This window comes from Bos javanicus, chromosome 19 (assembly GCF_032452875.1).
Source record: "Bos javanicus breed banteng chromosome 19, ARS-OSU_banteng_1.0, whole genome shotgun sequence".
In the NCBI taxonomy this organism is placed as follows: Eukaryota; Metazoa; Chordata; class Mammalia; order Artiodactyla; family Bovidae; genus Bos; species Bos javanicus.
In genome coordinates, this window is record NC_083886.1 from 47253861 (window position 1) to 47265331 (window position 11471).

The 11471-nt window shown below is 57.3% G+C and overlaps 1 protein-coding gene across 1 annotated transcript in view; it reads left to right on the forward strand.

Moving 5' to 3' along the window:
• CRHR1 (corticotropin releasing hormone receptor 1) overlaps nucleotides 1–11178 on the forward strand; it is a 54589-nt gene extending 43411 nt beyond the window's left edge. Inside the window, exons 5-13 of the mRNA XM_061392201.1 lie at nucleotides 4160–4266; nucleotides 5393–5513; nucleotides 5737–5890; nucleotides 6158–6218; nucleotides 8304–8376; nucleotides 8640–8725; nucleotides 8963–9098; nucleotides 9287–9328; nucleotides 9918–11178. Coding sequence (XP_061248185.1) covers nucleotides 4160–4266; nucleotides 5393–5513; nucleotides 5737–5890; nucleotides 6158–6218; nucleotides 8304–8376; nucleotides 8640–8725; nucleotides 8963–9098; nucleotides 9287–9328; nucleotides 9918–10058 — 921 coding nt within the window. The 3' untranslated portion in view covers nucleotides 10059–11178. The remainder of the gene's footprint in view (nucleotides 1–4159; nucleotides 4267–5392; nucleotides 5514–5736; nucleotides 5891–6157; nucleotides 6219–8303; nucleotides 8377–8639; nucleotides 8726–8962; nucleotides 9099–9286; nucleotides 9329–9917) is intronic.
• Nucleotides 11179–11471: the final 293 nt, after the last annotated feature.

Consider the following 11471-nt stretch of genomic DNA (forward strand, 5'->3'; position numbering starts at 1 on the left):
CTCACCCCCGCCCGGCTTGCCCCGCCCACCCTTTCCGCGGCAGCCCCTGCTGGCCCCTTTGCCTAGCACTCTGGGTAATCGATTAATTTAATTAGTGAAAACGCCATCCTCTTCTGCCTGCCCCCAGCCTCGCCAGACCCCTCGCCACTCCCAGGATTCCCGTCCCCTCCTGGAGCTACTGCAAAGAGGAAGAGAAAAGTCGCCAATTAAATGGAGCCGCCGGTTTCTCAGCCCTGGGCCGGGCTCAGCTCTAATTAAGCGCCACCGCCCCTGGGGGAACTGCAGATAATGGATTCGCAGAACGGCTGCCTGTGAAATGGGACTTGCGAGGGCGCGCAGAGGCCAGGCCAGGGCGGAGACCTGCCCACAGCCATCACCACCAGGGACAACCCCCAACTTGGGGAGCTTGCTTGAAGCATGGGCCGGCCACTACACTGACCCACCCCACCCCCAGCACCTCCTGCCCCCTCCCCCACGCACATTTGTCTCCCTCCAGTGCAGACACCCCCCACCCCCACTGCCCCAGACAACTCTCTCGTCCACATCCCCTCCCCCACCTCCCTTGTCACTTGCACACACCCTGAGCACAGGTTGCCCTGGACTCCAGCACATCCTGGGACACCCTTTGATGGGATAGGAAAGGGACTCTGAGGGTGTAGGCTTGTGGGCTGGCGTTCACGGCTCACAGAGGGCGTTGGTTCAACCAGGGCTTCTGAAAAGCCCTGGTTGAACTTGCTCAGATGAAGATTCTGACTCAGTGGGTCTGGGGTGGGGCTTCAGACTGCATTTCTTAAGATTCCTGTGAGCTCCTAGATGATGCTGATGTTGCAGGTCTGGAGACCACTGTTTGGGGAGCAAGGGGCTGGAGGGCCCAGGGGTGGAGTCAGAGAGCAGCTCTGGAAACCCAGGGCAGTGGGGAGGAAGAGCCACAAAAATGGGGCAGGAGGGGGTGGGAGAGAGGGCAGACAGGGTACTTGGCCGGGGCAGTGGGCACCTGGCAGAGAGAACCCATCACACATCCCGAAAAGGCATCGGTTCAGGTCTGACACTGGACCGGGGGTTTCTTGCAGAGAGTCTGGTCGTGCGGGCACAGCAGAGTGGCCTCCACCCAGTGCCACCCTCCTCAGGGTACCTGCCAGCTTCAGGTCCCCAAACTGGACAGGACAGAGTATCACTCAGGTCCCCAGGGACTGGCTGTGTCCACCTGTCCTTTGGGCATCCCAGCTGCTTCTGCAGTTAATGGTGGCTTTCTCTCAGGAGGGTATCTCTCAGGGTGTCATCAGGGTCTCTTGGAGTGTCACTGGGTGTCTCTAGGATGTTGCCAGCTGTTCTCTCTGGGTGAACTTGAACACCTCTCAGGGTATCACTGACTAGCTTTTGGGGATGGTGGGCCATTTCTCCCAGTGATGCTGGCCATCTTTCATGGTGACCCTGTCATCTCTCCAGCTGTCTTCTCAGACTCCCTCTGCACTGTACCCCCCTCCCCCGCCCCCGTTGCCTTGCTGTTTCTCACATTACATTAGGCTGATGTGGCAGGTGGGAAGCAGGACTCAAACCCAGCCTGGGCCCTCCTTGGCCCAGCTCCAGGAGTCAGGCAGAGGTGGCACCTGGATGGTTTGGCCCAATTCTCCCCCTTTCAGCCTCAGTGGAGAAAACCCCTCATAAGCCCCCAACCTCCCTGTAGAAGCTCCCCAAGAATTCTGAGTCCAGGATGAAGACATTGGCTCTGTTTGCAGTCCATGCTTATCCCCCAAGGAACACACTGCGGGGACAGAAAGGAGGTTCTGTAAGGCCAGGGAGACCTGGATGCTGATGTTGGCCCTGGCCACTGGGCCAATTATGCACCCTCTTCAACTGGAAAAATGGGGACAGAAGAACAGTCTCAGAGGGCAGTTGTGAGAAAGAAAAGCAGTGATGTCTGTAAAGCCCCTGGCATGGTGCCCAGCATGCAGTAGGTGGTTAATAAATGACACATCCCACCCTAAGCCAAAGCACTCTGGCCCAGCCTGCTCTAGGGGGCAGTGAAGGGCCTCCCTGACATGGTTGCCCCCTTCCCTGGGCAGTACATGTATCAGAGGTGTCACCCTTTCTGGGCTCCGCAGACGCTGTCTTTACCCAGGGGCTTTGCAGCATGGATTTGTGGAAAATTTAATAAAAGGAAATTAAATATCAGTTCCAGACAGCCTGGATATGTGCATATCTGCTGGAGTCTGTGGAATAGGCATCTACCTCCAAGCACTCAGAGATGTGACCCCCTGCCCCATGCGCATTTATATGATGGCAATGGATACCCTCTGCCCACCCCCATCCATTTTCACCTTGGTGGGTCTCAGCCCTTCAGGGCCTGAGCTGGTAATGTGATCTGTCATGTTCCTGAAAACCTCTTCCAGGAAAACCAGCCCCTAGAACAGCTGCCCAGCCCCTTCTTCGGTGAGGGTGCTCCTTCAGTGCAGAAGGGGCTGGGGAGAGCAGGGCAGGGAGGGCTTCACCCCTTCTTGAATGCCTGCTAGGTATCTTGCTGCAGAGGTACCCTCGTCCTTGGGTGGGTGGGGGGGGAGTTTGGGCCTCAATCTTCTCATCTGGAAAATGGGTACAGCTGGAGTTGATCCCTTGGGATTAGGTCTGACGCCCATGGATTCTGGAATTCCAACAAGAGGGTCCAGGGAGAGTCAGGAGGAGCTCTGGTGGCTTCAAAAGGGCGAAGAAGTCTTCCTTTGGGCTCGTCTTTTTCTCAGTATTTGCTGGTTTCTATGCCTCATAATGTCCAGGCCCCACCCCAGAACCTGGGAAGGGTGAGGGAGGGAGAGGTTAACAGCAATCCCCTCTCCGGAAAGGCGGTAAAGAATCTGCCTGCAATGCGGGAGACCTGGGTTCAATCCCTGGGTTGGGAAGATCCCCTGGAAAAGGGAAAGGCTACCCACTCCAGTATTCTGGCCTGGAGATTTCCATGGGCTGTATAGTCCTTGGGGTTGCAAAGAGTTGGACACGACAGAGCGACTTTCACTTTCCAACACCCATTTTTTCCTCCTGCACTTGACACACCGTCCCGGGGCCCCACTGTGCCATGCTCTGGTTTCTAGCCTCTTTCCTCTTGGGACCTAGAAAAGGGTGAAAGGGGCCCTTGCTCTCGCAGGGTCAGCAGTCTGCAGACGCTGGGCACTGAGGACCACCGATGGGGAGCCCTATCATGGGTGGGGACCCATTTGCTGCCTCAGCACCTTGCCAATCTGTGCGTGAAGGTGAGAGGTGGTTTGAAGTTGAGAGACCTCGAACAAGTCCATGTATTTCTAGGCCTGTTTTTCTGCAAAATAATATACAGACCTCCTACCAGTTCTTCCCCGGCATTGCCCTGAGGGTTTGACAGGATGACAGATATGAAAATACTCTGTAAACAGGAAGGCTTCAACGCTCAGGGAGTGTACGGCAATTGGAAAGGGGGCTGTGGTGATATGAAAATACTCTGTAAACAGGAAGGCTTCAATGCTCAGGGAGTGTACAGCAATTGAAAAGGGGGCTGTGGTGTGAATGAAATGAATTAAGTAATAACATAGGGAACTTCGTTTTAGTCCTGAGAGGGGACCCCAGTGACTTGGAGCAGACCTCTGGGGCCAACCCAGGAAGCAAGTTATGGTGCCTAGAGATGTTTTTTAAGGTTTCAAGTGATTCTGTGGATGCTAGTCCACAGCGACTGCCTTCCCCCCGGTCGCTGATAGGAGCGGGCTTGAATTGCGGCGGGAGGGGTTTAGGGGTGATGGAGAGGATGGTGACTCGACTCCGAATAGGAGGAGTCCTGGGGCTTGGGGTCTGCACCCGCAAGTGTTGGGACTGGATGGAGACGTGAGTGTGAGAACGCAGCTGTGATCTGTGCACGCACGTTTGTGCACGCGGGGTGGGGAAGCCTCTGGTAGGTGGAGATTTCACATTAACTGATATTTTCCCCACAGCCCAGAGCAGCACACAGAGCATGGGATTTGGGGACAGACAAGACTCAGATGGGGCGGCACTGCTCTAGGGCCACGCCTGATGCTAGCAGGCTCAGGAAGGGCTAACTGTCATCATCACAGGCACCCGGGGGTGTGGCTGTCCTGGCACCGCCCGTGGGTGGGGGTGCAGTGGTGCCGGGGTCTCACCTCTGCCCTTCCCCTCTCTCTTACCTCAGAAGAAGAGCAAGGTGCACTACCACATCGCTGTCATCATCAACTACCTAGGCCACTGCATCTCCCTGGCGGCCCTCCTGGTGGCCTTTGTCCTCTTTCTGCGGCTCAGGTGAGGAGGCCCTGGCACTGCCCCCCGCCCAGCCCCCTGGGCCTTGAGCGGGGCAGAGAAGTAAGATAACAAGAGGCAGTTTGGGTGGGGGCTGCTGGGAAAGGGGAGTCCTGCCCCCTCACTTCATGGGACAAGGTGACAAATACAGATGTCCCAGGTCTCTTGGAGCATCTGGCAGGGTCACTTCTGTACCCCTGCCAGTGACTGGGGTCATGAGAGGGGAAGGGGTTGGCCAAAGCCCAGGCTCTCCTGGAGTCACCCACTCAGTCTGGACTGCTGCACGCATTTGGCTGACTAGGAAGGTGGAGCCCCACCTTTGGGTTTGAACCTGCCTGGGCCCAGCACGACTGCCAAGGATGCAGGTGGAAGCACTGGCTGGGTCTGTGCCAGGAATGGGGGGTGAGAATGGGCTGAGCATCAGGGCTGAACTGGGAGGGAGCCATCTCGCTGGAGGCTGAGCCTCAAACCTGGAGCTACAAGGAGAGAGGGATGCCCGTGGGAGAAGGGCATTCCAGTTGGCAAGCAGCCCCTGGTCCCTTCAGCGCTGGCCATGTGGCAAGCTCCGTCCCAGAGCTTAGGTCTGAGGTGACATGAAGGGAAAGTCGCTCAGTCGTGTCCGGCTCTTTGTGACCCCATGGACTACAGTCCGTGGAATTCTCCAGGCCAGAAAACTGGAGTGGAAGGAAAGTAGTCTTTCCCTTCTCCAGGGGATCTTTCCAACCCAGGGATCAAATCCAGGTCTCCCGTCTTGCGGGTAGATTCTTTACCAGCTGAGCCAGAAGGGAAGCCCAAGAATACTGGAGTGGGTAGCCTATCCCTTCTCTAGCGGATCTTCCTGATCTGAATCGAACTGGGGTCTCCTGTATTGCAGGTGGATTCTTTACCAACTGAGCTATCAGGGAAGCCCCTGCTTAGGTCTGGGCAGGCCACAATTAGGAAGGGACCTGTGATGTAAAGAGAGCCTCTGATGCCACCTCCCAGTGTGAAGTGGGGTTAGCCACCTCCCCCTGCTCGGAGCCTCAGCTGCCCCTCCATACATCTGGGCTGGAGTGATGCTGGCGGCCGATCCCTCATCTTCTCCCTCCTCCTCTGCCTCCTGTCACCCACCCGCCTCTGCTGCCCCCAGGAGCATCCGGTGCCTGAGAAACATCATCCACTGGAACCTCATCTCAGCCTTCATCCTGCGCAATGCCACGTGGTTCGTGGTCCAGCTCACCATGAGCCCCGAAGTCCATCAGAGCAACGTGGTGTGTCCTGGGGGGGCAGGCCCAGGGTCAGAGGAAGGGTCTGGGTGGGGCGGCCCTGGAGGAGCAGGGACGGGAACCAGGCCTTGGAGCCCATAGTGCCAGAGTGGATCCCAGGGGTGCCCCCATCCTGCCCGGAGGAGGCCCCAGGCCCAGGGTGGGCTGCTGTTTCCTCGCATCCCCACCCGCCTTGGTTAATCATCACCTCCGATGGGGTGGGCGGCAGGGCTGGTGCAGGCTGGTGACAGCCGCCTACAACTACTTCCACGTGACCAACTTCTTCTGGATGTTCGGCGAGGGCTGCTACCTGCACACGGCCATCGTGCTCACGTACTCCACAGACCGGCTGCGCAAGTGGATGTTTATCTGCATCGGCTGGGGTGAGCGGCCAGCCCCCTGCCCCGACTGGGCCGTCCTCCCCCAACCCAGGCCCGGGTCAGGCCAGGTGAGGGTGGTGGGGTGTGCACACAGCCCTCCGTCCCTACCTGGGGTCAGGGACAGTGGGAACATTTCAAAGGAGGCGTGATGAGCCAGTGAGTACCTGGGAGACCCCTGCCCACCTCCAGGCCCTGGGCTGTGCTGGGGTCTTCCAGGTCTGCATCCCGCAGACTCCACTGACAGGTCCTCTGACACCGGTCTCCCCCCAGGTGTGCCTTTCCCCATCATTGTGGCCTGGGCCATTGGGAAGCTGTACTACGACAATGAGAAGTAAGTCACCTCCTCTTCACTGCCCTCAGGGCCCCCTGAGCCCCAAGGCCCAGGTTCCCAGCCCAGCTATGCCTGACCCTCCCCAAGGACCTTCAGCTGTGTCAGCTTCCCCATCAGGGCCACAATTTCTTTATCCATGTGGGGAGGCTCCTGGAGGTCAGACTCAATCTGTGGATCCCTAGCAATGCTCTGCCTGAGGTGGGGCTGGACAGGTGGGTTGAGGCTGTCAACAGGACAGGCTCTTTACCTGTCTCGGCTTTCATGACAAGCAGAACAGACTAAAGGTTACTGGAAGTCCCTGGAGCCAAACCACCCAGGTTATGAATTGTGACTCCATCACTAGGTAGCTTTATGACCTTGGGGCAGTTCCTATAATGTGCCTCAGTTTTCTCATCTGCAAAATGGGCATCCTCATAATAGTGCCTTCCCTCAAAGAGTTGTTAGGGGAATGACATGAATTAATATATATATATATATATATATATATATATATCAAGCATTTAGAATAGAGTCTGACACATAGGAAATGCGTATAAATGTTTTCTATTAATAAAGACATGTTTTAGCAAAAGGTTATGTGGATTTAATAGAAACTGATCCAATCTCAGAGATTCCTTCCATCTTTCAAGTCTTGAGCTGTACTTAAATAGAAGCAGGTGTTCCCAGTTGCCCCTGAAAACTTCACTTCTGGTGCTGTGGTTTTCAGCCTTGACTCACATTAGAATCACCTGGGAAGCTTTAAAAAGTACTGATGGCCAGTCTTGCCCTCCAGAGAGTTGGATGTCATTGGTCTGAAGTGTCATCTGGGCACCAGGAGTTTTTAAACCTGCCCAGGTGATTCTAATATGAAGCTAAACTTAAGAACCACTGTAAGAGAGAGGCAGAAAAAGTGGACTTTGAGAAGGCCAGGGGATGTGCCAGAATCTTCTTTGTCAAAGTGTCCTCAGGAACCCACTGTCTGACTGGGGTTCCAGGCTGCCTCCATCACCGTGACTGTTCCTGTCCAACCCTGACAAGGAGCCTGGAAAATTATATACACATTTATCAAGGTGATCCTTCCTGACTCCGGCCCAGCCTGGCTGTGGCTCTCTCTGTACTTGCGTAACTGGTGGGGTGGGGGCCTGGGCTGGGCGTCGAGGGCAGTTGACAGAACTAGGGGCCTGGCAGTGATTCCCAGGATGGCGACCTGGGTCCCAGAGCAGGAGCATTGTAAATCCTGTGCCTGAAGGTATGCAGGTGAGTACAGGGAAGAGAGGACGGGTTTCAAAAAGCTGCCCAGTGTGTGCATCTGGGCACATCTTGGAGCCAAAAGGATGGCTGAGTTTGGCGGAAAGTCCGTCTGAGCGTCTCTGGAGCTCCACCTTGTGGTAAGATGCTGGCACTGCATCAGAAGGGATGCAGGTAGGAGACCTGAGAGAACCTGCAGACCCCAGGGCCAAGGACTGGACCTGGCCCCAGGACAGTTTGCCTTTGGTCCTTTTGAAAACTTGAACTTGTCTCCAACCTTGAAAAAGTCAAGAGGTTTCAGTTTCCTGTTTATGGAAGCATCATGATTTCTAGCTACTGTGGACTCTCGTGATGACAGTGTAGCGTCTCTGCACAAGGATCTAGGACTTTCCGATGTGCCCCACACCAACCCATTCCCCAGACCGCCCTAGCTCTTGCTGGAGGTGACATCACAAAAATGCAAAGCAACTCTGCCTCTCGTGGCAGGTGTTAGCTACTGGGGTGGGGAGTGACTGCATGACAGGTACAGGGAAGGTCCCCTTTTGGGCATGTGCCAGAGCTACAGTGGGGACTGTGTGTGTTGGGCCCATGCCTATTCTATTCAGCGGGCTTTCCCACAATCCCCCTCCCTGCCACAGTGCCCAATTCCAGCTTTACATCTCAAAGGATGCTGTCCATTCTGCAGATGGAATAACTGAGGCGTTGTGGTGGGATCTTGACCTTCTGCCCGGGTTAGAAGCGGGGCACCCAGATCCTGGCTTTTGGCCCCAGTTCCTCCCCGGCCCAGTGCGGCTCCTCCCTCATGCTACTGAACTGGATCCAGACGACCCTTCTCCTCTTATTTCTGTGGCCTTCCAGGTGCTGGTTTGGCAAAAGGCCTGGGGTGTACACTGACTACATCTACCAGGGCCCGATGATCTTGGTCCTGCTGGTAAGAACCTGGGTAGGAGGGCGGTGGGGGCGGGGCTCAGTGGGGAGAGGCCAGCAGTACTTACCATGGACTGAAAGTCTTCCTCTGCCTAGAGGTAGGGGGCACGGGGCCAGGCTTGTGCTGGGCTCACACAGATAGAGGGAGAGCAGCAGGGTGGCAGAGGCCAGACCCAGGACAGCTGAGTCCCTGTCCTGTCCCCCACCTTCCCACCAGCATGTTGCACACACCATGCCCAGGCCATTCCACTGTGTGTCAAATTACAGATCAATTTCATCTTCCTTTTCAACATCGTCCGCATCCTCATGACCAAACTCCGGGCATCCACCACCTCTGAGACCATTCAGTACAGGTAACCAGACCTGCCTCCCCAACTCGTGGGGGGCTTCAAAGACCCCACCTCTGACCCAGGGTTTCCCCCCAGGCCTGAGAGTCCCTCCTGAAACCCCAGCTCCGCCCCTGTCTCAGACATTCCAAGGATGTGCTACAACCTTCCCCCAGACCCAGTCCTGTTCACCAAGTGCCAGGCTCCAGTTCCTTCCTGGGGTGGGCTGTGACTCTGGGCCTCCTTCCCACCCCTCACCCTCAGGAAGGCTGTGAAGGCCACTCTGGTGCTGCTCCCCCTCCTGGGCATCACGTACATGCTGTTCTTCGTGAACCCTGGGGAGGACGAGGTCTCCAGGGTCGTCTTCATCTACTTCAACTCCTTCCTGGAATCTTTCCAGGTACCCACCCCTCCCCCACCCCACCCAGCCTCCCAGCCCCGGCCTGTCCCCCTGCCTGTCCCCTGTTCCTCTTTGGGTGGGGATTCTCCCAGGCAGGGGCCTGGAAGGGCAGGAGGTTGGGGGCGACTCTGAGCCTGGGTGAGGCCACGCCTGCCCCAGTCCCTTGACCCGCCTTCCCTCCACCCCAGGGCTTCTTCGTGTCTGTGTTCTACTGCTTCCTCAACAGCGAGGTGAGGACCCGGGGCCCCAGAACTCAGGACGGCGGGAGGCCTGCTGAGACCAGAGGCTGTCTGTAGCTGCCTCCTGCCTGCCACACACCAACTCCGTCCTCCCCACTCCGTTCTCCTGGTTCTCTCCCCTGGCTCCCTCCTCCCGGCTACCAGCCCCTATAGGGATATTGTTGGGAGTTCGGGGAGGGTCCCTGCCACTTGCCACTCAGCTGCTGCGGTAACAAGCCCGCTTCTTAGCAGTGGGTATAGGGGGTCAGAAGCTGGGACTCCAGTCTCATCAATGAGTCTGTGAAATGGGTTGTAAAACCAGGAAGCTGAGCCCTAGGGCAGGAGGTTGAGGGCAGACATGTGTGGGTTGAGAGTAGAGATTCTTCATGGCCAAGGGAATATGGCACCTTTGGGTGGATTCGAAAAAGGCACCCCTTCCTCATAACGCTTGAGAAAACTGTCCTAACAAATACGCAAATCAACAATGGTGATGATGTCAATGCTGCCCTTCCAAGGTGGCTCCCTGGGTGGCTGCTTGTGGGGGTGGGAGCGGGGGTTTGAAACCCGGGCTCAGACCCTATGCTCTGCTGTGTACCCACAGGTCCGCTCTGCCATCCGGAAGAGGTGGCACCGCTGGCAGGACAAGCACTCAATCCGTGCCCGCGTGGCTCGAGCCATGTCCATCCCCACCTCCCCCACCCGTGTCAGCTTTCACAGCATCAAGCAGTCCACAGCAGTGTGAGCTGGAGGGCCACGGACCAGCCCTCGAGATCTACGGCTGGGGAGATGGCCGCCAGGCTTAGCCGGCCACCCTGTCTGTGGAGGGGACCAGCTCCCTCCCACACCCTCTACCCCCAGGCTCAGCTGGCGCTGAGAGCCCGGGAGGCCCCTCCCCAACCCCCAGCTGAGCAGAAGTTCCAGGCCTTTGGCAGCAGTCAGGGCCACAAGATGAGTGGAAAATAGCCTATAGGCCTGGGCTGGGCCCAGGGCCTCTGGCTTCTCTCTGCCCCCATCTTCCCCGGGAAATGGACTGGACACGCAGCCTGGGAGCTGGACGGTGGGGAATCCAAAGCTGCACACGAGTCCCTTCAGAGCACAAGGTGACAGCCCACTGGAGACCCCAGGATGTCCTCAGAGACTGTAGGGGCCCATTCGCTGCCCCACAGGCATCATGGGAAACTCTCGTCACAGCATCCAGGCCACCATGAGGATGCCTCCAGGCCTTAGCAGCACTGCACCACTGGGAACCAAGGCTCTGTTGTCAGAAGCCCTGGAGACATTGTTAGAAATCAGATGGCATCTTCAGACATCAGGCTGCATAACAAATCCTCCCAAACACCAGTCATCTGACCCCGTGGCCCTGCCACCAGAAACGCCCCGCCTCGCTGCCTCACACCCTTGGACCTTTACTGCTGCCCACCCCACACAGGCTCCCCGTCCTTAGCCTCCTGCCCCAGGTGTCCCCCCTTTGTGAGATGATGGGGATGTGGGAGGGTGACAGAAGCCAGTGTGTGCCCCCACCAAAGCCAGCCTCCCTTTGAATGGGGCAGAGAATGCCGGGGCCACCCAGCCCACTGGCTTCAGTGACCCGGCCTCTGGGACCCAACCCCTCTGCTGGCCAAAGGGGCCCTGTGGCCCTTGGATGACCTCTGGGATGGCATCACTAGCTAAGCCAAAATAGAAGGGGGTGGGGTGCTGGCCCCTCCCTGCCCTGAGTTCCCAGAGCACCAGCCAGCTGGCCGCTTACACCCCAGGTAAAGAGCCAGCCACATCCAGAGGGACTGGACAGCCAGAGCAGGACTTTGGGGGCTGGGGCTGGGAGATGGGGGTGGCTGGTGTAAATTATATTATTTATCTTTCAACCAGCACTTGTGAAGGCCTTGTGTGTGCCAGGGCTGGCTTGGGAGGGCATCCCAAAGAAACAGAAGCCACTTTCAGCCTTTAGGGCCACTGTGTGGCTGGGGCACCGATGGCACCCTCACATCTGCCAGGGATGGGGCCCTAGGGGGCCCCTGAGGCTAGGAGAGGACTTAGAAGGGTGTGGGTCGTGGGGCCCAGGGAATAAGGGCAGCTCTCGTAAGAGGGTGAATTGTAGGGAGAAGGGCTGTGGGCAAACCATGCAGACGGAGGACTCCGTGAGCAGGCTACAGCCTGA